We start from the raw sequence: 23,860 nt of genomic DNA, 5'->3' as shown, positions 1-23,860 counted from the left end.
TTGTATTCTTTTTAATGTAAGTCAAGAATGGTTGAGAAACCATCTCTGTAGTCACAGAACATGGTTGATCAGTTTGTACCATCTTTCTCCTTTTGGTAACATATTTCTGCTTTTGGAAGATGTGTGAATCATGCAGCAGACAATTGTAATAAGCCATGATTTTTGCATTTTAAATTTTATATACTTCTACTTCTATGCTTATGCAAGTCAAGTACCAGTTTGGAAGATTACAAACCAATATTTTTCAACCTTGACAATTCTAAGATGTGTGGACTTCCTAGAGTTGCCAAATATTGAGAAATATTGTTACAAACCAACATTTATATCTTTCCCTTAAAATGGAATCCTGTAGAAAAGGAAACCTTACCAATTGGCATAGTTCTTAGTAATGTTAAAAGAAGAGATTATCTAAATAGAAATCAGGCCTAACATTAAATGTCACCTGCAGTATATTCCTCAAAATAAAACTCGTTTTACAGAAAACACATAAGCTCAACTGCTATGGCAAAGGAGAATGTACAATGGGATATACTACCTCATAAAAAAGCAGCACAGTCTTTATGCAGTGTTGTACATAATTTAATTTGCAGTTCTGTATATAAACTTTTACTGTATTGCACACTATTGTAACAAACTAATTATTTTCAAAGAAATCAGTAAATACTTAAAGGATTTTAAAAATAAGGGTTTTAATGCAGCTGACAAAAAAAGAGAAGCAATTTACTTAATGAGATACATTTTTATGTTGAAAATGAGAGTTACATACAGCTAGAGTACAGTTAAAAGATACCATATAGTCCAACACTTAATTCCTCAAATTGTGTAAAATTAACAAGTCTCTACTGTCGAATATACAGTATTTCATATGATGGAAAAGGTTTTTTTGTTTCTGAAATTATACAGAGGCATCTTTATCTTCTTGTGGCTTTTGTATATTTAAAATAATAGGACCATTTAGCACAATGCCAAATGTGTACTTCAACACAGTCTTCTTGCTGCCCTCCAGATGTGTTGGACAGAAATTCCCTTATTTTTTCAGCATGTCCAGTGCTGGCAGGGAGTGATTGCTGACATATCTGGAAGACAGCATGCTGGAAATGTGTTTTCATGCATTGTGAACAGCAACTTCCTTATATTTTGCCCAACCCCTTTCTATTCAATCTATTACGCCCTTTTTATGATTTATGTAAAATGTAAAATATTTAAACAAGCATAATAAATCAAAAGAATGAAAAAAGTGTTTCAGAATTGTCCATCTAAAGTTGAGAACTTAGGCATGCTAGAATCCATTCCATGGACATCCAGAATGAAGCCTCATATTTACACATACTTAAAAATTATCCAATTAAGCTACTGGCTAAAATTCATACCAGAATTTTAAAAAAAGGATCTGCAGCATTTATTAAAATCCATGAACAAATTAATGAACTTATTGGATACAGCTAGCATACAATAGCATGTCCTCTGTGTAGATGAAATACAAAAAACAAACCAACCCTAACCGTTTTCATACAAATGTGTTTAATTTATTAATGTGACAATATATTACATAAAATTTGCTACTGCAGATTTTCATATGCTTGTCTTGCACATAGACAGACATTAGTGGACAAAGATGGCAAACAACTAACAATGATTAGCAAAACTGCCTGACAACTTAAAGATGTACAGAAGATTGTATGATTCGTCTTATTCTAGACTGAAAAATGTCTATAGAGGTTTTCATTAAAGGAGTGTCACAGAGATTAAAAGGAAATAATGCCAATTATATTACACGTATTGGCATTGTAGAGAACCCATTGATTTACCTAGCAATACAGATCAATTGGATAGAATAACCCTTCATTCTTGTAGATGTGTAAATTGAACATAAAACATGAGCCTAAGTGTATTGATGTGCCATCTTAAGACAGACCCTCTTGGGATAAATCGGAAAGTAAGTGCCTAACTAAAAACTGCATGAATAAATTTAAAAGCACAAGGACATGTGCTGAGCTACTGATCATTAAACACTGAAAAAGAAGTCTGAAAAAGTGCTGGAAGCAAGCACACGGCAGCAATATCCATACAGGTCAGTTGATGAGATTATATGAAACTTAATTCAACCCAATCAATTCTTTGTGCAACCACAAATTTCATTTCATCAAAAGAAAAATATGTTAGAAATGAAGACACCACACCACAGATGGTGGCAATTTCAAACGTTGTCTCTTTTCTATATGAATGAAGTGCTGCTGATGGAAACCATGATTGGAACAGCATTCCATCCTTGAATTTACTAATATAGTATACCAGAATAAAAACTTGGCATTTGTTTCTTTTCTTCTTCACAGCTAACAGAAATACCAGGTTTATCTAGCAACTTATCAATATTTTAATACTAAATTTTCAATTTGCTAAACCATTTATTCTCATAGCTAAAGAGATAAAAAAGATGCTTCCCCCCCTTCAATAAAAAAGGGTTGAAATGTGAAATACTTCAGGAGCCCCACTGACATTACTAAAAATCAATCCTAGTCTCTTAACAATACTGACCAAATCTTTTACAAGTTCCAGGCTTTTGGGTGTTTAAAACCTATTTAAATAGTCAATTCTTTAGATGCAAGTTACTAAACATGATTAAATATGGTCCAAAACCCAGACTGGATAGAATTGTTCTTGCTTACTGAGACTGTGCTACTTATGGCACAGTATGCTTATAGCATATTAACTTGCTGCCTAGGAAAATAACACAAACGATGAGGCAGGGAGAAGAACTGCCAGCAATGTAAAAAACCAAGGCACAGGGCTACTGTACCCTACACAAATTTTCCAATTTTGAAAATAGGTTTGGTCAGTTTCCAGGAAGAGATCCTTAAGTCAATTAGCATACGCTCATATGGTGATAAATGCTACTTTTAAAAGACTAATTAAGTTGGCTAGGTTTAGATTGTGTTACCAAAGTAAACAAAGAAACAAACAAAAAAAAACCACTAAAAGAAACCCCTATGAACTGTAGCCTCACGCACAAAGGTGGACACGGAAGGATTGGCCAGCACAAACTAGAAGCAATGTTTATCTTCCATTTCAGTCTAACTTGTATTTAGCCCGAACACCTTCAGTTTCATTTATACACATACATTATTCAAAATAAAATGGAGCATTCTTGAGTAAAAGGCTACTTCATTTTAAAAAAGTGGGTCAGAGAAAAGAGGAGAAATTAACAATACACAGAAAACAAAGGAAACAACAGAAACCAAAAGGTAAATAGGAAAAGTGGTCTATATTCTGTGTAACAGCACAAACCGTGCTTGCTTAATTGTGCCTAGTTATAAGGGTTGGTGCAACCTGCACACATGGAAGATGGCAATAAAGACCTCAGTCAGCTTTGTGGAATGAAGTAACTAGGTAATTGTTTTGACATATGATGGTCTCAGCTCCACTTCATGAGTTAACAGAGTGCAAAGACCCCAATATGAGCCCTGATGTCCTCTTATCTCCAACAAGTACTAAAAATCAGCAAATTCTTTTGCACATTTCTCTGTTAAAGAAACACGGATATCTTCTTCCTCATAGTCATCAAAATTGCTGGTATCTCCTGGGCCTCGACATTTTGGTATGAATGGAGCTTCTACCTATATAATAAAAAAGAATGAACAGCTGTTAATTTTGTATCTGAAAGAATTAAACACTAAGACAGTGGGAATTTAAAAATAAATAAACAAAGCCTTCAAAAACAATCATTACAAGGTCTATTTGACAGGGAATGAAAATACCCCAAAGAACAAATAGAAATACATTGTGTCACCCACTATGTGAATCAAGGAACTACATAGATCAGGAAACTGCCAAAAAACAAAAGTAATAAAGCAAAATTGAATCAAAATGTAATACAGAAAACTGGAACAAACAAGGTCAAAAAGACTAAAATGTCATTTATCAGAAATCACTCCCCCAATCCTTAAAATATGTATATGTAGAAGAAACAAGGTGGGTATTAAAGGACAGTAGAATGCACTGAAAAAGGTGGAATAATTGAACATTCCATAAAGTTGAAAATCATAACCTTCAAAGCCAACAAATATAAAAGGAAAATTCAAGAAGCAAACAAAACAAATACATGGTCAAGAAGGATAAAGAGTGCAAAATTTCTTGGATCATTTGAAAAATAATTTGTAGCATCTCCACAAATGCTCAAGTCATATGATCTGTTACAATCAATCATTGTTTATTGGTTGTACTGTTGATAAGATGCATTCTTATACGTTATTTACAACTGTGTTTGTTATACACAAAAAGTTACTTTTGTGAGTCTAAAATGGTCAACAAAGCAGATTCAAATAAGATCTGCAGCAAAGACTGCTTTGTGGGAAAAACGGATATTTTTTCTATATATTCCAGGCATTAATTTAAGAAAGCTGAACACATTTCCAGCTGTCTTTTTATGAATGCACAGACTATTGTACAGGATTACTACAGAAATACAAAACCTTGCACATGTAAACACTACCTCACGAAACTTGCATCTGCACAAAATGGATTCTGATAATAAGATAAATAAGAGAGACTAATTTAAATGTTGCCATAAATGGATTTCCCTCCATGCAACCTATGGTTCACTACAGGTATGGCCAATTGTTGACTCTAGCAGTTCACCAAGGTTGCCAAATGTTGTAACAGAGTATATTGCTGCTGAGCTAAATTCGAAGTAAATGAGATTTTGTTTGTTCTAGTCCTGCTTATTTGGGGATTGTGGCTCTTTATGCCTCATTCAAAGGCTAGAACTGCCCTGTGACTACAAAAAAGGAGGGACAGGAGGAGGAGAAGGAGGTGGTAAATGTGTATGCTTGTCATAGTGTTAAGGATTAGCTATATAGTCAAATTCTCTCATAGTGCATTTCCTAAAAATAAATAATAAATAAGCCAATTGTATAAGCCATACTTTGACGCTGGGTTTCCAAAAATTACATTTATTTGAGGGTACCAAAATAAAAGAATACAAATAATAAAAAATCTCCCTTGACACAAATATAATTTAGAGTAGAGATAACAATGTTTCCATTCTTTGATAAAAGTTATATTTAAGAATTTTCCCTTCAAAATGAAATAAAACCCCAAGTGTTAATTGTAGCCTGTCTTGAAATAATTAATACATTATTTATTACAACTATGCTGTACTGTCACACTGCATAGCTCTGTAACTAGCTTCTTTTTATAAATTATCGTTTCAGATTTCACTTTTAAATAAAGTTTTTGTAAAATAGCATGCCTATGAACCTTGAAACGATCATATGACTACTAGAAATGCTTAGCATACAAAAGATCAAGAAATATAATTTCTTAAGATAATTTTAAAAAGGATTATAAGTTGAAGATTCCCAAAATATTTTAGAGAAAGAATGATAATTTTGCTCATGGAAAATATTAGTAAATATTTCACTACACTATTGCTTTAGTGAGAGTTAGAATAACAATCTTTGCCTCTCTGTTACTTAGGTGAAGAATACCCTGTATCTGTATATGTGGAACAGTATCTGAGAGAAGCTAATAAAAGGAGAATACAGTTATAGTGTAAATCATTTGATATCAAGAAGCAAGTAGAGATTTCTACAATTAAGAGAGGAAGGAACCCTTCTGTTTTTGAATAGAGTCAAGGTGGATTGATTCTAATCTTATGATTCCTAACGCCAAAAATACTTTGGAAATATTCCGTGTTTTGAAGGTAAAAGCAGATATAGCAATCATAAATAAGAAAGGACAAGGAAATTTTCATTTTCTGTCACTAAATTCCTTTTAAAGAAACACAAACTTACCTTTCTCTGGTAAATGGCAATCCAATCTGTAGTGGCAAACCATTTGTGGTTTTTAATGTCATTTACTCCATTCTTGAGATTTCCATACCGCTTGGTCAAATCTACCTGGAGTAAATTTCTTAATAGATCCTTAAGATCTGAACTGAAATGCGATGGGAAACGTACCTACAAAATATATCCAATACATTAACTGTAGCAATATATGTGCTGTTGTTTGGAAAGGATGACAGATGAGATGGGGTGTATGGTGTAAATCCAAATGCCAAATATGGATATTTTATACCACTGAGTATTTCCATTCAGTGGAGATAAAGCCTATAAAAATTCAAACAGATCGATATTTTCTTTGAAAGGTTTTGGGTAGTCCTCAGTTACACTGACATCGAAAAAAGTGACATATGGCCATTTTTCACACGGCTGTTGCAGGTTCCCCATGGGCACATGATCAAAATTCAGATGCTTGGCAACTGATTCATATTTATGACAGTTGCAGTGTCCTGCAGTCATGCGATTAGCTTTTGTGACTTTCTGACAACCAAAGTCAAGGGGGAAGAATATAAATTCTTCTAATACCAAATCTTAGTAGAAGAACTTTAATAGATGCATATCTTATTTTCTCAGCGTTTTAGTCCTGTTACTGCTTCCCACCCAATAAGCCCTATTTTATGGGGAAATCTAGAGGAATAATTATTCCACTCTATTCCAATTGGAAAATTATTTTGCAAGTACTCTACTTTTTGTCAGAAAAAGCCCAGAGACACTGCTAATATGAAACAATAATTGTCTTTACATCATTTACTATGTGCTTTTCCCTCATGTAAAGAATCACGTGTTAAACCTTAGCCGCTTTTATTCACAGTGAAGTTATGCATGTTAGATCACTCACAGGAGTTCCTTTTTGTGTCACATAATGTTTATACACAATATAAATACATTAGGAACTCATAGTCACAAAATGTAGTTAAACGGAACATACATAGTTATAATCCATTCCTAACACCAACAAGTAACTGAACAGAAGAATGAAGACAGAACTTAATTCCAAATTAAATCTAATCTAGGATGCTGATGGTGAAATGGTATAGGTAATACAATTGTATTCTGAAAGAGACACAAGACAGATTAATATCAATGAAAGTTAGTTTTTAGAAACTGGAGAGAAAAATTGAACATCAGAGGGAAAAAGGAAGGAAATGTCAGAAATCAAGAATATAGACAAGCCACAATCACACTCTCACTGACAGTACTGCATCTTTTCAAATGTTTGTTTTCTGTTCAAATCAATCAAGAGTCCCATGAAGCATTACTTCCATGAAGTCCTCTGTCCCACCCAAAAGTGGAGAAGAGTGTTGCAAATAAATGCACTACATACAATGAAATTCAGAAAAAAATGTGCCACTGTTTTAAGCAAATCTAGCCACTGAAGTTAATATGACCCTTACAGCAGTAGTCCTTCCTTTTTTGTTTTTATTTTGTTTTCCAAGCTCACAGGAAAAAAAATCAGGGTAATTTAAGGAATAGCATAGAAGTGCTACTACAGTCACTCTTGTATGAGTCAGAAATTATTCTTCCCTATCATTCACGAATAATGTATTTTCCTTGTCCAAACTATCCAATAGCAAAAAGCAGGTGCATCAAAATATGAGACACAATGTTCCTTCCTCCCTAACATATGAATGGAAAGGCAGCAAATTCAAGGATCAGCAGACTGCGAGTGTCACTTCATGTCTCTCTCTCTTCCTGTGTGGCTTTTTCCATTTATGGAAAAATCAAAAGCGCACTAATACTTTCTCTCTCTCTCTCTCTCTCTCTCTCTCTGTATGTGTATGTGTGACTATTTGTTTTTATGTAGCTTTATGATTCTGGACACTTCAGAAGGAATCTCATTTTGCTGTCTGAGTCACACACATTTTTCTTAAGCCACTGAATCTGGCTTTGAGCTTGGTCAAGTCTGATATGTATCCCTTCACAAAAAAGATGGTAAATTCTTCATCATGACATCATGTTCTATATCAGTGTTTCCCAAACTTTTTAAGTCCACCACCCCCTTGGTGCTACAAACTCATCCTCGGTGCTCCCCACCCAGGGGTGGGATTCAAATTTCTGTGGGCATGGCCTAATTTGAGGGTGTGGCTTGCTGGTCATGTGACTGGGTGGGTGTGGCCAGGTGACTGGCAAACCAAATACAAGTGGTTCTCACTTAATGGCTAGTTGTTTATCAAGTGTTCTAATTTATGATTGGCCTCCCCAGAGTTACTTGACCTGTTTTTGGAGTTTTGACAGCTTTAGATCAGAGGTCTAAATCTCACCCCTGCCTCTGTGTTTGTGTGAGAGAGGGAGAGGTTGGATCAGATCTCTCTCTCTCTCTCTCTCTCTCTCCCACCAATGCCAGAAAGCCACCGTCAGTCAAAATTCATATTAGTGGTCTCCAGGACTTAAAATTATGTTTAGTGGTCCCTGAGATCCAAAAGTTTGGCGACCCCTGATCTAAAGGAGAGGGATCTAAAGGATCTGAGAGAGGGAAAGAGAGAGAGAAAAGAAAGAAAGAGAGAAAGAAAGAAAAGGGAAAGAAAGAAAAAGGGACAGACAAAGAAGGGGGGATGGAAGGAAGGGACAGAAAGAAAAAGAAATAAAGAAGGGAGGGAGGGAGGAGAAAGATAATGAGATATCTATTCTAGTCCAATCACCTGTTCCAAAGGGAGCGTGTGTGTGTGTTCTCCTTGTAATTTACCAGGACATTTTGGTTTTGGCTTCTTCAGAACTGGCACTGTAATACATTGGGAAAAAGTAATTTTTAGGGTCCAATGGATCCTGTTTAAAGCCTCAACAAAATGTGAGAGCTTCCTGGTAGTCTTGACCATGTTTCGTCTATAAAACCTTTAATAGAAGCCAAAGAGGTTTCAATGTGCTGGCAAAGATGTTTCAATGTGGAAAAGGGCCTCAGTCTAAACTAGGCCTCATTCAATCGGATGCATCAGGTCTCTCTTTCTTTCTCTCTCTCTCTCTCTCCCTCCCTCCCTCCTTCCCTCCCAGACTGGCTTTGCTCTACTTTCCCGATGTGCCTGTGGGGCCAGCGCTTTGAACATGGAGGGTGGGGCAGGCAGACAGATAGTTTGGTAGGTAAGTAGGTAGGTAGGTGGTAGGCAGGCAGGCAGGCAGACAGACCTTTTGGATGGATGGGTAGGTAGATAGGTAGACAGATAAGATCTATATTGGTAGATAGATGGGTAGGTAGGCAGGAAAGCAGGCAGGAAGACAGGCATACCTTTTGGATGGATGTATGGATAGGTAGGTAAGTAGATAGATAGATCTATATTGGTAGGTAGGTAGGTAGGATAACTTTTAATTTTAGGGACAAAATTTACATTTTTCTCTAACTTATTAATCAAGAGAGGAAAAATGTCCAATTTTGTTCCTACTAAAAATTATATTAAAAAGGTAGCACAAATGTGTGTGCTATTCCCATGAAAATGCTTACCTTTCCAGAAACAATTTTTTCATAAATCTGGATTGGTTGATCTGCAAAGAATGGAGGATATCCAGCTGCCATTTCATAAATTAACACTCCTAAGGCCCACCAATCCACTGCTTTATTGTAGCCCTGATGAAAAATATTGGGATTAGGTGTAATGATACTTACCTCATCAAACTTTTAGTATTAAATAATCACACACACACACACACATAAGAATATAAATGCTTCATATTTAGATAGCATACACATAATTTTAAAAGTTTTATTCTCATATTATTCAATAAATAGATGTTTGAGGACATCTAGAACAAAAATGACTAAATTATATATACGTCACAATTATATTACAAAAAGCAAATGGAAGAGACTCCATTCAACACAGCTTGCAAAATTTACTTGCATGTAAATTTTGCCAATTTCACTGCTGAAGTGTAAGTCAAGAATTATCTATATAGAAGTTGACCCCTCATGCTTCAAAGAGTCATAAAAGCACTATTATACAGTACTAAAATCATCCCAAGTAAAGATTCTTTACTATTTTCTGAAATTAAATGTGTTAAGACTTTAAGAGGGTATTTTATAGAATACCAAACAATGCTTTGGCTTGAAGAATTTGACTAAATTATTAGATTCTACATGAGAAAATATCATGACAAAATTTGATAATTATTACCTAACCCATGCATGGGTTTATTTGAAATTTCAGATGAAACTTCTTCCTAAGTATATTTAGAGCAGTATTTTCCTTTCAACAGTGCTTAATTAGCCTGTCAAGTATTTTCAAATACCTTGCTAAGAATTATTTCAGGTGCCAAATATTCCGGAGTCCCACATAACGTCCAGGTTCTTCCTTTTACTCTTTTTGCAAACCCGAAATCTGTGACCTAGGAGAACAGAAAGAATTATTTCCCAAATTAAAATAAAACCAAATTAATGCTAATCATATACATAGGTATCAAGTTGTATTTAATCACAGAAATGGGTTTTTTATGTCATAATGGAAGCAAAATAATAGTTTTAGGTTATCTTTTTAATCAAACAAGGCATGATTGGTAACTAGTTCATTCTCAGAAGCATTAAAAAATAAGAATTAACCCCAAAGTATAAACCTCAGATATGCTATAGTCAACACTGTGTAATGTTTATAACAACATTAAGCTTTTGTTTTTAAAAAGCAGAAAGTAAAAACCACAGCTGGGCAATCAGTTTTGGAGTCCCAAAATATTTGGCTGGATATTTTTTGGCGGATGAGGGTGTCATGAAAAGGTGAAAAAAGTGATTGACACACCTATTTTCCGCTAGCACTGAACAACAGCAGCAGCAAACATAAGCTGAAGGTTTTCAATCATATAAGCTGTTGTGCCTCCTGCATCACTTGGATGCTGAAAGAATAAAACTGAAAGTGTTGCGCCAATTGGAAAAAGCTACCCATTCTTGATATAACCAACTTGGATCAAATTCAGCAACTATTTTCTCCAATATATATTTTAATAGATTAAACTGATTAGTAAAAAACTGAGTTCCTTACAAAATACTCTTTACCACATCTTGCTATAAATAACAAAATATTCATGTCTATAAATCTTTGTATCATACCTGAATATATCCTTGTTGATCAATTAAAAGATTTTCAGGTTTTAGATCTCTGTAGATGAGGTCTAATGAATGGAGGTACTCAAATGTTAGTACTATCTGAGCTGCATAAAATCGTGCGTGTGGTTCACTGTAATCAATGAAAATATAAAGTTGTTAAAACTGGTACTTTTACTCAGAAGTACCGTCATTATCTTTCAAATACAGTGGATGATACTCATACAAAAATCTATGAACTGTTAGAAATATATCAGAAAAATTATGTTCTGTTCTACAATGATTGCAAAAGGAATTCAAAAGTACATATATAATACAGGTTCTCCTTATTTAGCAACCACAATTGGGATTGACAATTCAGTCACTAAGTGAACCAGTTGCTAAGTCACAAATCACATGACCATAACTTTGTTTTCCAGTTCTAAACTGACAAGAGTAATCAGTTTCATACCTTCTGTTTTTCTTTGCCTCCTAGCCAGTCCCCCACCCTTTGGATTGGTCACCCCAGGCTGGATAATTAACAAAAAAGATATTAATTTTTGCATTTGGAGAGAAAGGGATCAAAGGAGAGTAATCACAGCAAAAGCTGAAAACGGTTGTCCTCACTGTGTCTGCTTACTGTACTAATTTCTAATCTCTAGGATTACAAATTAGTACTTGTCCAATTGTTTGCCCATGTCTAGGAAACAATCAGACAAGAAAGGCAGGAGCCCTCAATGGTTTGGTCAGAGAAAAACAACAACGTAGGAAGGACCCACCCTAATGAATCAAACAATTGAAAGTTTGTACTTTCAGACTTGCATGATTCTGTTAATGTAGCCTTCAATAACGTAGAATTAATCTAGTTTCCTATCTGGTTCACCAGGGAGGGCTACAACTCGCTTTGCAGATTCAGGCAGGGTTGATGAGTTTGGACAGGAGCAGGGGTGGGATTCAAATTTTTTAACAACCGGTTCTGTGGGCGTGGCTTAGTTGGTGGGCATGGCTTGGTGGTCATGTTATTGGCTGGGTGTGGCCAACTCAATATCGCTCACATTGAGGCACGCATCTCCTTGCCTGGCCTCTCATGACTGTGGGGATGCTGCAGCAGTCGTAAGTGTAAAAAATGGTCATAAGTGACTTTTTTCAGTGCCACTGTAACTTTGAATGGTCACTCCACACAAGCAAGGGACCAGCAAAGGAGGGGGAAAAAACTCCAGAGAATTTCCTGAGACAGGAAGTCTAGTCCTGCCAAGAATGTAATAAGGGTTAACGAAGAGGCAGTTTCTGTAAGCAACACCACAATGTTTCCTTCCTGCCTTCCTTACAGGATTAGGCCAGTAATTTCTTTTAACAACCGGTTCTCCGAACTGCTTAGAATGTTAACAACCGGTTCTAGCGAATAGGTGCGAACTGGTAGAATCCCACCCCTGGACAGGAGGGAATTGGCAAGGGGAGATGGGGGCTTCCAATTTGTGCATACTAGTCCAATATGGATGCTGGAAGGTAGGGAGGAGGAAGTGAAGGGCAAAGGTTCTCTGAGGGCTTGTTGTGTGCAGCCCCCAACTGGAGCACTGTGGTGAGGTGGTTTCCCCCATCTGCTGCTCCTATCCAGAATTTTTTTTGACTATGATAAGAGACCAGGCAACCTTAGAAAGGCACCATCAACTCCTGTGCATCTCTTCCTGGCTGGCCCTGGATCTGAAAGGGACAACTTTTCAGCCACATTTGATGTTCCAGGTCTGAAGTCTCTGCCACAGCATGCTTGCAAAGAGAAGGTGTCTGAAGGCAGTTTGCTGACTGCCCTTAGATTGTGCCAAGTTTATGACCTCATGCAACCTTTTCCATTTTGGTCAGAGCTGTAGAAGAAAGCTAACTGGCCTTGGCAAAAGCATGAAAAGTTTAACTGACTGAAAGGAGGGGACTGCAAAGGAACCAGGATTTGCTAAGTGGCTGCAGAGCTGCCTTTCTCTCTGGTAGTACCATCTGTTTTTGGAGGATGGCTATCTTTCCCCTAATAGGAACTGGGCGGCAAGAAGCCCTGGATCAGAAGAAAATGAACAGGCACACAATGGGGACTACAGGGCTGTTTGCCAAGCAGCTGCCAGGATTGATACATTGCTTTTGTTTCTATGTGTGTTCTCCACTGTGTGCCATCTTACTTTCTTCTAATCTCTTCTCCAATCTCTCCACTGTGCAAGAGGGGGAGAGGTAATAAAAACAGACCAGACCCATTGTATTGATCACAGGACTGAGGGAAGCTGCCAATGACCAATGGCTGCCAATTAGTCATTAAGTTATTTTTTTTCAGTATCATCGTAACTTCAAACAGTTGTGGAATGAGTGGTCAATAAATCTGGAGGACTATCTGGATCAGATCCTATGTATTTCAAAATATAAAATTATAGTATACATGCTAAAGCAAAACTTGTTTTTCAAAGCTATTTCAGAATGTTTTCAAGTTTATGCTGAGTGAAGTAAATATTTTCCCATATAGAAATCACTTAGAAATGATAGTATATACGTTGCAAAATAACTTATTTGTTTATTCCTACCTGAACCTTCCAATTCTTCTTAAATGTGAGAACATTTCCCCTCCAGGAACATATTCCATAACCATATATAAATTGGAATTGTCCTAAAATAAAGAGAAGCATCGTTAATTGAAATTGTAGATGCACTTTAAAAGATCCAAATATATTTCTGGCAAACAAACAAAAAGTTTATTTAAGCACTCAATGTTCTTGAACACTGAATTTGGGGGGAAAACAGCAAGGTAAACCAGAGAATACCTGGCTGAATTAAAATTGACCAGCCTTACTCCATTATTCTCAACAGAAGAACACAAGTAGCAATAATTGCAGTAGTATGTATGCATGAGAAATATTCCACAGATTTTGGGAAAAATATATAAAAACTTAATAGATTTTTCTTCACAATAACTTTATCATATAGAGTTTTTGTACACAACTACTGATAAGACTGATGATCATCATTTAACAACTCATTCAGTAACTGTGAATGGTGCTGAATGAGTGGTATTTACAACTGGTCCTCATAACTGTGGCTGTCACAGTGCCCCTATAGTCACATGACTATGATTGCTGGCAACTGACTTGCAATTATGATGTCACAGCATCCTCTGCTTATGTGATTGCCATTTGGGTCATTCCTTGCTGCCTTCCAAAAACAAACTCAATGCAGAAGCTGCAGGTGTTCAAAAATGGCGACCACATGGCGTCAGGCTTAACAGATATGCAGGGTTCACTGAATGATGACAACTTGAAGTGAATCATGATCATGTGTTGTTGTGCTTTATCACCACAGTGCTTAGTGATGGAAATTCTTGTTCCAACTACCGTTGTTAAGTGAGGACTACCGGTATGCAATTCCGATTTATATACAGTTATATTTAAATATATGGCTGGAGAATTTAATATTTTTTTCTGATGCCATTCTTTGTTATATAACTGTATGCAGCGAAAATTGCTCCATTTTTTAAAAAACAACTAAGACAATCGCTAATAGATTCCATTCAATATTATCCACCATGCCACAGCAAAATCCATGGTGTTAGATTTTATAACAGATTTCTTTTAAATGAGTCATGGGGTTATATTCTTCCTGCTTCCTATATTTATATTTATTTTATTTCTATCCTGCCTTCATTATTTTTACAAATATCTCATATCCCAAACACCCTCTTCTTCCTATTTTCCCCGCACAATAACCTGTGAGGTGACTGGGCTGAGAGAGAATGGCTGGCTCAAAGTCACCCAGTTGGCTTTCATGGCTAAGCAGAACTAGAACTCACCATCTCCTGGTTTCTAGCCTGGTGCCTTAACCACTACACCAAACTCGCTCTCTTAAGTAGCTCTATTAACACCAACACTTGTTGTCATCTTACTACTTGAAACAAGACAACTTCAAACTGTATTTAATCTTAAGCCCAATTTAAAAATATCTAAACAAAAATGGATTATAAACAATATTAAATTAATGAATGCCATTAATTTATAGCAACTAGTTTGTCAGATGCAACAGCACGTTACTTTTCCACATTCTGGTTTACAAATCCCATATTTTATATTTAAATAGTGATGTATATGACCAAAGAAGGAATTTCTTTATTTTATTAAACTGACTTGTTCAATCTGTAAAACTTGCAATCATATTATATATGATTAAATTAGTGAAGCATCTAACATGTAATTTTAATAAGTCAGCATCTACAATCATCTTTGGACTAGTCTTATTTGGGAAGTAAACTTCTATGAAAAAGATGGTACCCATTGGGCACTGTAAGACAAATTATGCTAGAAAAAAGTAACTAGTGTTACTTTCTGATCCAATTATTACCTTAAAAGAATACTCCAGTCTTACAAGAAAAGGGAAGTTCACTGCTTGTAATATTCTTTTTTCATTCAATGTGTGTTCTATTTGCTTCAGTTTAACCACCTAAGAACAAAGTCCATTTTAGAAAGAATTCAAAACAAAACGTTTAGTTAAAAATAGGAAAAAGATCAGTTCTAAAATCAGTTTGCATTTTATAAGTGGCTTAAAGCAGGGATCCCCAATCCCCGGGCCTTGACCCAATACCACTCTGTGGCCTGTTAGGAACTGGGCTGCACAGCTGGAGGTGAGTGGCGGGTGGGCAAGTGAAAAACCAATTCCCACCCCAGTCTGTGAAAAAAATGTCTTCCGTGAAACCGAACCCTGGTGTAAAAAGGTTGGGGACCTCTAATGTAATGAATAAAAGAACTGTGTACTTTATTTCATCTTTGGGTTCAGACTGTACTGTATATAAGCTATATAAAAGTAATCTGAACAAATAGTTTGTTGAATGCTTGCAACAAATTACAGTGACAGTTCATTTCATGCATATCATCTAAAGTAAAAAAAAGAAAAACCTCACACCCACAAAACTTACAAAAATTGATGTGTTTCATATTACTCCCTTAGTTAAACTGTAACATTTGATTATGGGGTGTCTTCAAGGAGAAAGAATAGATGATAATGATGAAGATGAAAATATTTTTTTGGATCTTGGTTAGAATCTGAATCTGAAAAATGCTCGCACAAAGAATAATCTCAAATCTAATGCTAATTACATGAGCAAACAGCATCTGACGTAGAAAGAGAGTAGGAAGGCCTGATTCAGGGTAGACAAGATAAAGCAGCGTCTGGAAGCCCTACATTCCATGAATGCTGAATGACATCTTGATTTTGTTACAGTTTTACAATTACTCTTTTGCTTAAATGTACATTTAACTTAACAACTGTCATACTCATTTTCTTCCATGTTTTTATAACATGGATTACAGAGAGGTATTTGTTTTGTGCCATCAAATCAGTGCTGGAGACTAACTAGACAAAATCCCTGCAGTTTTCTTGGCAGATTTTGAAAGCTGTTTGCCACCACCTCCTTCATAAGGCTCTGAGAGAGTGCCTGGCCCAAGGCCACTCAACTGGATTTGGCTCTTAAGACAGGACTAGAACTCACGGTGACCTAACCACATCATTCGTCTGTGCCGTTCTGAGATCAAGTGGCTGACTACTGCTGGGTGAAAATTTTAATTTTCAAGAAGTATTAATGAAAAATTAAGTTTAAAGATGCAGCTCCATGTGTAATTCGATAATTCAGTAAAAGTAAACTGAAGACATAAACATTACACATTTTGAAATATTTAATTACATTGTTTCAATATATCAATATAATGAAATTGGTGCTTGTAAAAGTAAAAGTATTGGTGCTGCATGCCAGCTCTTCTAACTTGTAGCTGCCAACTATATTAAACTCTATTAAAGTCCACTCTAAAAATACAATTTTTAAAGAGACAGCTCAGATTTAAGTGAATAGGAAAACGGCAGAATATTCATAAAACAAAAAGGATGTTGTGAATATAGATAAATGTTAGCACTGGTTTGGCTACACAATCTGACAATAGTTAATCAGCGACTAGCTCATTTCTTTTCAAATGCTTACACCAAGGAGTATTCATTTGTTAAAAACACAGACACACACAGACACAGACACAGACACACACACACGCCAAATTTATTTTATACAAATATTATTCAGTCTAAGCACAGATGCTTTAAAGTGATATGACCCTACACAGAAATTTACTGTCAAACGTTACATTTTTTTCCTGAATATTCATTATTTCCTATATGCTATGTAAAAATGATTCCTCCTGCTAGGGTCTTAAGGCAAATCAAATACCTTGATCAAACTGTGCTAGGTGGGTGCCAGAAAAGGAGGAGCATCTTCTTTTCTTTTTAAAATCCTTTCCCTTTTTAAAATGATTCTCTTCTACTCCTTCTATCCAAAATACAAATTCTATTGCAACGAACAGGCTAGCTTGAGCATTGTTTAGGAACTGTATTGTCCAGATCAATGCCCTCATTCTGCACCCCTGCCTAGCATATCTACTCTGACACTGGGGTAAAAGTGAATTTCTATAGTAGCTAGGTTTGGATTTCTGGAATCCGTAACAGCCTATTAAAATTTGCACCATGGTTATTATTGAAACTAAGTATCAAAATCCTCTTTTATATTCCCTTTACTATCAAAATAATCCAACCTTAAGTATTACAAAATGGAAAGGGGAAAAAAACGATCTCAAGGGCTTTAACTATTATATGTCTCTGTTACTATTTTATAGGAGGAAATGTTGCAGAATAATACTATTTCTTCCATTAAATAATAACTTAATAACACTACTCATTTCTTCACATACTCATAGCTGTACAGCTGTTCACTGCACTATTTGTAACTGTAAGGCATGCGCTGTAATAATAATAAGCACAACCTCAAGATTCATTTTTTAAAATACCATATTTTTTCCATTCACATTGTGTACTTATTGCTTCTTCAGATTTATCTCAACTCTTCTCATAAGTCATTTTTCAAACAAGTACTCTGAACCACAACTGAACAAGGCACTTGACCAATGCTCTCTGTAAAACACAATCAATGGAGAACACTCAGCATGTGCTTTATATATCTCTAGAGCAGTTAGTATGCCATTCTTCCAGCACAAAGCAAACAAGCAGGATTTTCACTGAGCTGAACTAGTGCAGAAAATAGCATTCAAGAGGCATGTGAACAACCCAGAAACAATGAAGCTTGTACCTCATCTGAACCACAGCTTTGCAGGCAAACATACACACATATCAGTGAATACAGAATTAAGTAAGCTGTTATAAAAATACCAACTTTTTGTTTATCCAATATCTTCATGGCATAATACTGTTCTGTAGATTTGTGTTTCACCAACATGACTCTGCCAAATGATCCAGTTCCAAGTGTTTTAAGCCTCTCGAAGTCATCTAACCCAGCAGTATTCTACGTTAGTAAGAACAGATAAAATATCCCAAGTGTAACAGGTTATTATAACAGTAATTAATTCAATCAAATATACATATAATTTATCAAGCAGGGTAGCACCTGTGTCTACTGGAGAGAAAAGGGAACTTGGAAAACAGAACATGTTATGTTTGTAGAAGATCCTAGAAATCAAGCCCTAAAATCTTCAGGTAGCACAGAAAGCCTCGCATGTGAAATTGTAAATGTCTGATTCTCAATGTCAATATTACTCAGAAACAGATAAAATATCTCAAGTATAAGAGATCATTCATGAATAGATGAATGAACTATAAAGCAGCTCTTGTATTTCCAAATGGGAACAGTAAGCAGAAGTAGCTAGTATTTCTATGTATCCAAAAGATATTGATTAAATGATGATATATTTCATAAAGTGCTGAAGCTCTGTTAAGTTTACTTAACTTATTACTCACTGAGAAAGTGTCAGGGACAAGTTGCAGAGACTAATAGAATAATATATTTATATGTACTGAACACGTGGACCAGTTCAGTTTCTACCTACCTCTGTTTAAGTAATATGGATCTTAAGTGTGAAAAGGAAGGTGGAAGTGCTTAATGTGGTTATCAGCACTGAGGCTATGATGCACCCCTACCCTTGGATATTCGGCCTATGGAACATTGCTGATCGAGGCCTCCTGGACTGTGTTAGTTGGTGTGGTAGTTGATGGAGGCTAGCTTGAGGGCTTGCGCCATGTACCAGGGGTGATGGAACCTGATTATATGCCATCAAGTCGTTTTTGCTCCTAGCAACTGCATATCATTACTGCCCAATATAGGCACTACTTACTTTAGCTGGCAGCTGGGGTGACCTTCACATCTTGGGCGACCCTACTGGGAATATATGCTCATGCCTCACTCATTCTTCCCAGGAACATCCCCCACCATGATGTGGCAACACAGCAAGACTTGGGTGGAACGGATCCTGGGGTGCTCTTTTTTCGCTTGAAGAGGCTTGTCCTTCCTGAGGCTCCAGTGTATTTTAGCAGGTTTGACTGAGTTCTCTATGGATGAGTTACTGAGTTTAATTTTTGTGTGTGTGTGTGTGTGTTGTGGGAGACTATGTGTCCTTGTCCTGTGAGGGGATGCAAAGGATGAGAGTTGAGGAGGTAGGCAGGACTACCTCAACTAGTGATGGGCATTAGGATATATGATAGGAATGAAGGATGAGCCACAGTTGAAGATATTGGATCTGCTGTTTGAAAATGGTCCCTCTGTCCAGTCCTCAGTTTCTATGCTCAATGCATGGCTAGTAGATTCTTAGTGACACTGAATTTCAGTTGTTGCTTTTGATTGACCGACTGACATATAAGTTGTTCTCACAAACGACAATGTCAGCTTTGGAAGTCATATTAGCACCAGAAGCTTCCACACTGGCACATTCTTGTGCTTGGGAAATTGGCAAGGGGGAATTTCATGGAGTGTATGTAGTTAGACATATTAACATTCTTTACAATCAAGGTCATGTTATTTCTGCACCTGAATGAGGACTGGTTTAAGAGATGTTAAGTTGGGACGGATGGTGATTGTGGCATGTGATGGAATAATGGGTGCAGGGGGATGGACTTGTATTTTTAATTATTGAAGGAAAACCTGTAACTCTCAGATTTGGGTTTTCCTAGATGTGCCAGTATGACTTTTCCAATAAAAATAAACTTTGAGAAAAATGACTGTCTTAGAGTTTTTGATTGGAGCTTGGTTTTGCTGGAACGCTGACATATTCAAGGAAAGTGTCAGCTTTATAAATCTTACCAAGACCTGGTTGGTCTCAGTGGAAAAGGGGTTCCTCTCTTAGAAATGTGTCCATCTGGCTTTAATTACCAGCTTCTGTGAGGGTGGTGGGAATGGTGGACTGTCTCTTGTGTAATAATAAGATTTATTTTTATCCTCATTTGTACCCCTTAATCCTGGAGGGAATACAGATATATGCTTCAATTGGCAATGTGGCAAAGTTTTGCTTTTGCTGCAAATATTAATGATCATCATTTCAGAGGTAGAAGTTGCTTCCACTACTATGCTTTCATCAAACTGAAAACTTCAGTAGGACGGCAATGAACAGTTTAAGTATCCAAATATTTACCCATATGCTTATTCGCTTCTCTAGTGGATGGTATTTTATAGAAAGAGTTGAAATATATTGACTTGCCTCAACAAAGCACTAAAGTCAAGAGGTTTAAATTTGAAAAAATACATTGGAACACTGTGTGCTAGAGATAAAATAAATTTTTTGCCATACAATATATGTGCATAAAAATTAATCAGAAAAAATGTTTATTTACCCAAACATGAAATGAAATGAACAAAACTGAGAATCAGCTTCAGGATGTATATATAAAATAGACACATGAAATGGCAACAACTTAGCCCAATATCTAATGAGTGACATTTAAATTATTTCTTTACCTGAGCAGGACTTTCCCATTTTCTTAAAAAATCTTCTTTGGCTTTGGCTAGAAATTCTTTCACTGAAATTAGAAAACAAAAACAAAACTGTTGGGTTCAATTCACTACAATAGTAGAACACTTCAAAATTATTTAAAGCTGTTTCAAGGAATGCTGAAAAAAATCCACAAATAAAAAGCAAAATTTCTATAGGAGTTCTAACAGCTCTCTAAATCTTATAAATTACAATATAAATTTTAACACAATTTGCTTAAACTAATTTAAATCTAACAGGCCACACCACTGTAACATACAAGCAAAACTGAATGGGATTCAGAACCCTCTTAGAGGAAGCTTTTTTTAAAAAAAAAAATCTCTTGATACTTCAAAAGTAAGCAATTCTTGCTACGGTGCATTACTATCACTTAATGGCTGTTTGCAAGCTAAGGAATCAAGTGCATAAGAGCATTGCAGTATTGCAAGCAAAGGCAAACTAGGAGGGTACAAAATTGCACATTAGAAATGCCCATAGTCAGAGACTATCTTGAATTACTAATTTTGCATTTCATGAAAGATCATGGCTGTATAAAATGTGCACAGATAATATGGTAATTCAATATGACTTGTCTTTTGAAAAAAGCGTTTAAATATGATTATTAACCAAACCAATAGATCGTTTTGCACTTTTACATAAAGAGAACTTGATATCTCCAGGCTAAACACTTGATCGATTCTACTAATCTGGGACATTCAAATGAGTGGATGGAGGGGTGGGATAGGAATAATTCTATTTACACTTTTATAGGAAGTGGACAAGCTGTGGTGAAATTGTGTGTGTGTGTGAATGAAATGGAATGTTATTGTATTCATGGTTCTTTGAGTGCTCATCTCTGCATTTACTCGTGTGGAATTTACAGTTTGTGCTGCTAATAAAAACTCTGCTAATATTTAATTCTTTGTTAATGCTTACACTCTACTCCTCCAAGAGACCCAGCAATCCTACAGCCAGACCATCCACCAGAATATGCATATGGAGGAGAGATACATGGGTTAAATGAAGGCACAGGTTATCATGAAAACCAGACTTTCAACTACGTGTCTGATTCTTCACTGTAATCTCTACGCCTTACAAAGCCTGCATCCATTTAAAAGTAGATGACTAAGTGGCTGCTTTACAGAGGCAGAATCACTCTCTGGAACAATTCTTTTGATGTACTATTCTCATGGAATGTCTCCAAAAATTTGGTAGTATGTTGAGCTTTGCCAGTTGGTAGCTTAAGATAATGCTCTTTTTGAATCAGTTAGCAAAAAAAACAACCCCTATAGTCAGATATCCATATCCTTTAGCAGCCCTGTGAAGCATATAAATTTGAGGATCCAGCTTGTTGGGGGCAATATGCTGACTCTGTAAACTGCTTAGAGATGATTGTGAAGCGTTGTGAAGCGGTACATAAGTCCATGTGCTATGTGCTGGAAGTTAGTGCTCTTGCTGACTTTTTGTAGAGAAACTCTTATGCTATTCAATAGCTACATAAAATTGATAGATATGGTTATTTGGCAGTAGGCCTCTAAGCTACCAGGAGCACTTCCTTTGTCTATTTTCCTGCATAGATCATCCACCAAGAAAGCCAATGTTCTGAAACTCCCTATTTGAATGGATCCAGAAAATCAGTTTCATTCCGATGCATTTGGAACAGGGGTGTCAAACTCACGTCACTGTGCCATCACGCGGTGTATCAGGACTTTTTTCCACTTTGCTAAACCAGGCATGGGTATGGCCAGCGCATGATGCATCCACCCCGTGGGCCAGGAGTTTGACAGCACCAATCTAGAGCTATAAATAAGGCCATTCTGTGTCTGTGTGCTGATGACATCCGGCTCAACTGCTATTTACTTTCTGATTCTATGTAAATGATTAACGTCCTTGAACAAGGGAGAACAAACTAAAATTAAATTCAGAAAGATCTTGGTAAGGAAAAAGTTAGATTCAGGACTGAGGTGAAGTCTCTCATGGGTGAGTTACATTTTTCGGAAAGAGCAAGTTTTCTGCTTGGAAGTAATTTCTAACACTCAGCTATTATTGGAATTACAAGCAATGGAAGTTGAAAATATGATCTTTACTATAGCTGCCACTTCACTATAGCTGAGTGGCTAATGCAATTATTTCTGAATGGGATTTTTTTTAAAAAAATATTTATATTTTGTTTCTAGATTGCTTATCTCGCTCAAGGAAGGGATATAGAAATTAGTACATTTATCATAGGATCTTAAAAAGTCTCTACAAACCCCAATTGGTTACAGTTGGGTTACATACAGAAGTTCTGAGTTAATTGCCAATTAACTGACAGCATAATTTAAGATGTTGATAAGAACTTTAGAGTCCTAAATCATTTACTGATTGCCAGAATACTTAGATCAGTTGGAAAAGCCTTTTAAAGTCTCTTCTCCCTCCGAAGAAGATTGTCTATTTGCTATCTGGGAGACTGTCTTCTCCAGTGTAGGTTCCCCTCTCCCTGACTATGGAATGCACTCTTCAGGGGCATGGATTTTACTTTACTTCTCCCTGTATTTAGGAAAATATAAAAATATCATCTTGCCTTTAACTTGAATTAATTTGGGTTTTAATAAACTGATTATGATTTTCTTTAACTATATTTATTCCTATTTTTGTATTTTAACTGCCATAAGCCACTTCAAATATTGTATAAATGGAAAATCCATGTAATAACCAATGAATTAATGAATATTGCTAAAAGCTACGGTACCTTAGGTGAGTGTGGTTTTTTTGGGAAGAGATTAATGCTTTCGAAAAACTTGCTGGCCTAAATGGCCATCCAGATTATCCATTCTTAAGATGTAGTTTGCAATCACGTAAGAGCTAAAAACAATTTAGAATGGAGAGGTGTCGCAATATTTAAGGCTTGGTCAGATAAAGTGGGAATACTGTGAAACCTCACTCCTCTTCTTAAAAGTCTCAAGTGATGACGCTTCCACAACTTCCAAAGGCAAGCTATTCCATTGATTGATTGTTCTGTCAGAAAATTGCTCCTTTTTTCCAGGTTAAATCTCTCCTTGTTCATTTTCCATCCATTATTCCTTTTCTGGCCTACAGGCACTTTAGAAAATAGCTTGACCCCCTCCTCTCTGTGGCAGCCCCTCAAATATTGGAAGACTGCTATCATGTCTCTCCTGGTCCTTTTCTCTAGACTAGCCATGCCCAGTTCCTGTAACAGTTCTTCGTGTGTTTTAGTCTCC

At 36.2% G+C, this 23,860-nt stretch overlaps 1 protein-coding gene across 3 annotated transcripts in view; it reads right to left on the bottom strand.

Moving 5' to 3' along the window:
• Positions 1 to 668: 668 nt before the first annotated feature.
• PRKACB (protein kinase cAMP-activated catalytic subunit beta) overlaps positions 669 to 23,860 on the bottom strand; it is a 69,107-nt gene continuing 45,915 nt past the window's right edge. For all 3 annotated transcript variants that reach the window (XM_026700237.2, XM_087930095.1, XM_087930096.1), the window contains exons 2-10: positions 20,627 to 20,688; positions 18,059 to 18,187; positions 15,196 to 15,294; positions 13,392 to 13,474; positions 10,864 to 10,990; positions 10,056 to 10,151; positions 9,271 to 9,393; positions 5,793 to 5,957; positions 669 to 3,614 (exon numbers count right to left, since the gene is read on the bottom strand). In XM_026700237.2, the coding sequence (XP_026556022.1) occupies positions 3,489 to 3,614; positions 5,793 to 5,957; positions 9,271 to 9,393; positions 10,056 to 10,151; positions 10,864 to 10,990; positions 13,392 to 13,474; positions 15,196 to 15,294; positions 18,059 to 18,187; positions 20,627 to 20,688 (1,010 nt within the window). In that variant the 3' untranslated portion in view covers positions 669 to 3,488. The remainder of the gene's footprint in view (positions 3,615 to 5,792; positions 5,958 to 9,270; positions 9,394 to 10,055; positions 10,152 to 10,863; positions 10,991 to 13,391; positions 13,475 to 15,195; positions 15,295 to 18,058; positions 18,188 to 20,626; positions 20,689 to 23,860) is intronic.

This window comes from Pseudonaja textilis, chromosome 3 (assembly GCF_049901715.1).
Source record: "Pseudonaja textilis isolate UNSWEBS1 chromosome 3, rPseTex1.2, whole genome shotgun sequence".
Taxonomy (NCBI): domain Eukaryota; kingdom Metazoa; phylum Chordata; class Lepidosauria; order Squamata; family Elapidae; genus Pseudonaja; species Pseudonaja textilis.
This window is presented reverse-complemented; position numbering and strand designations above follow the sequence as displayed.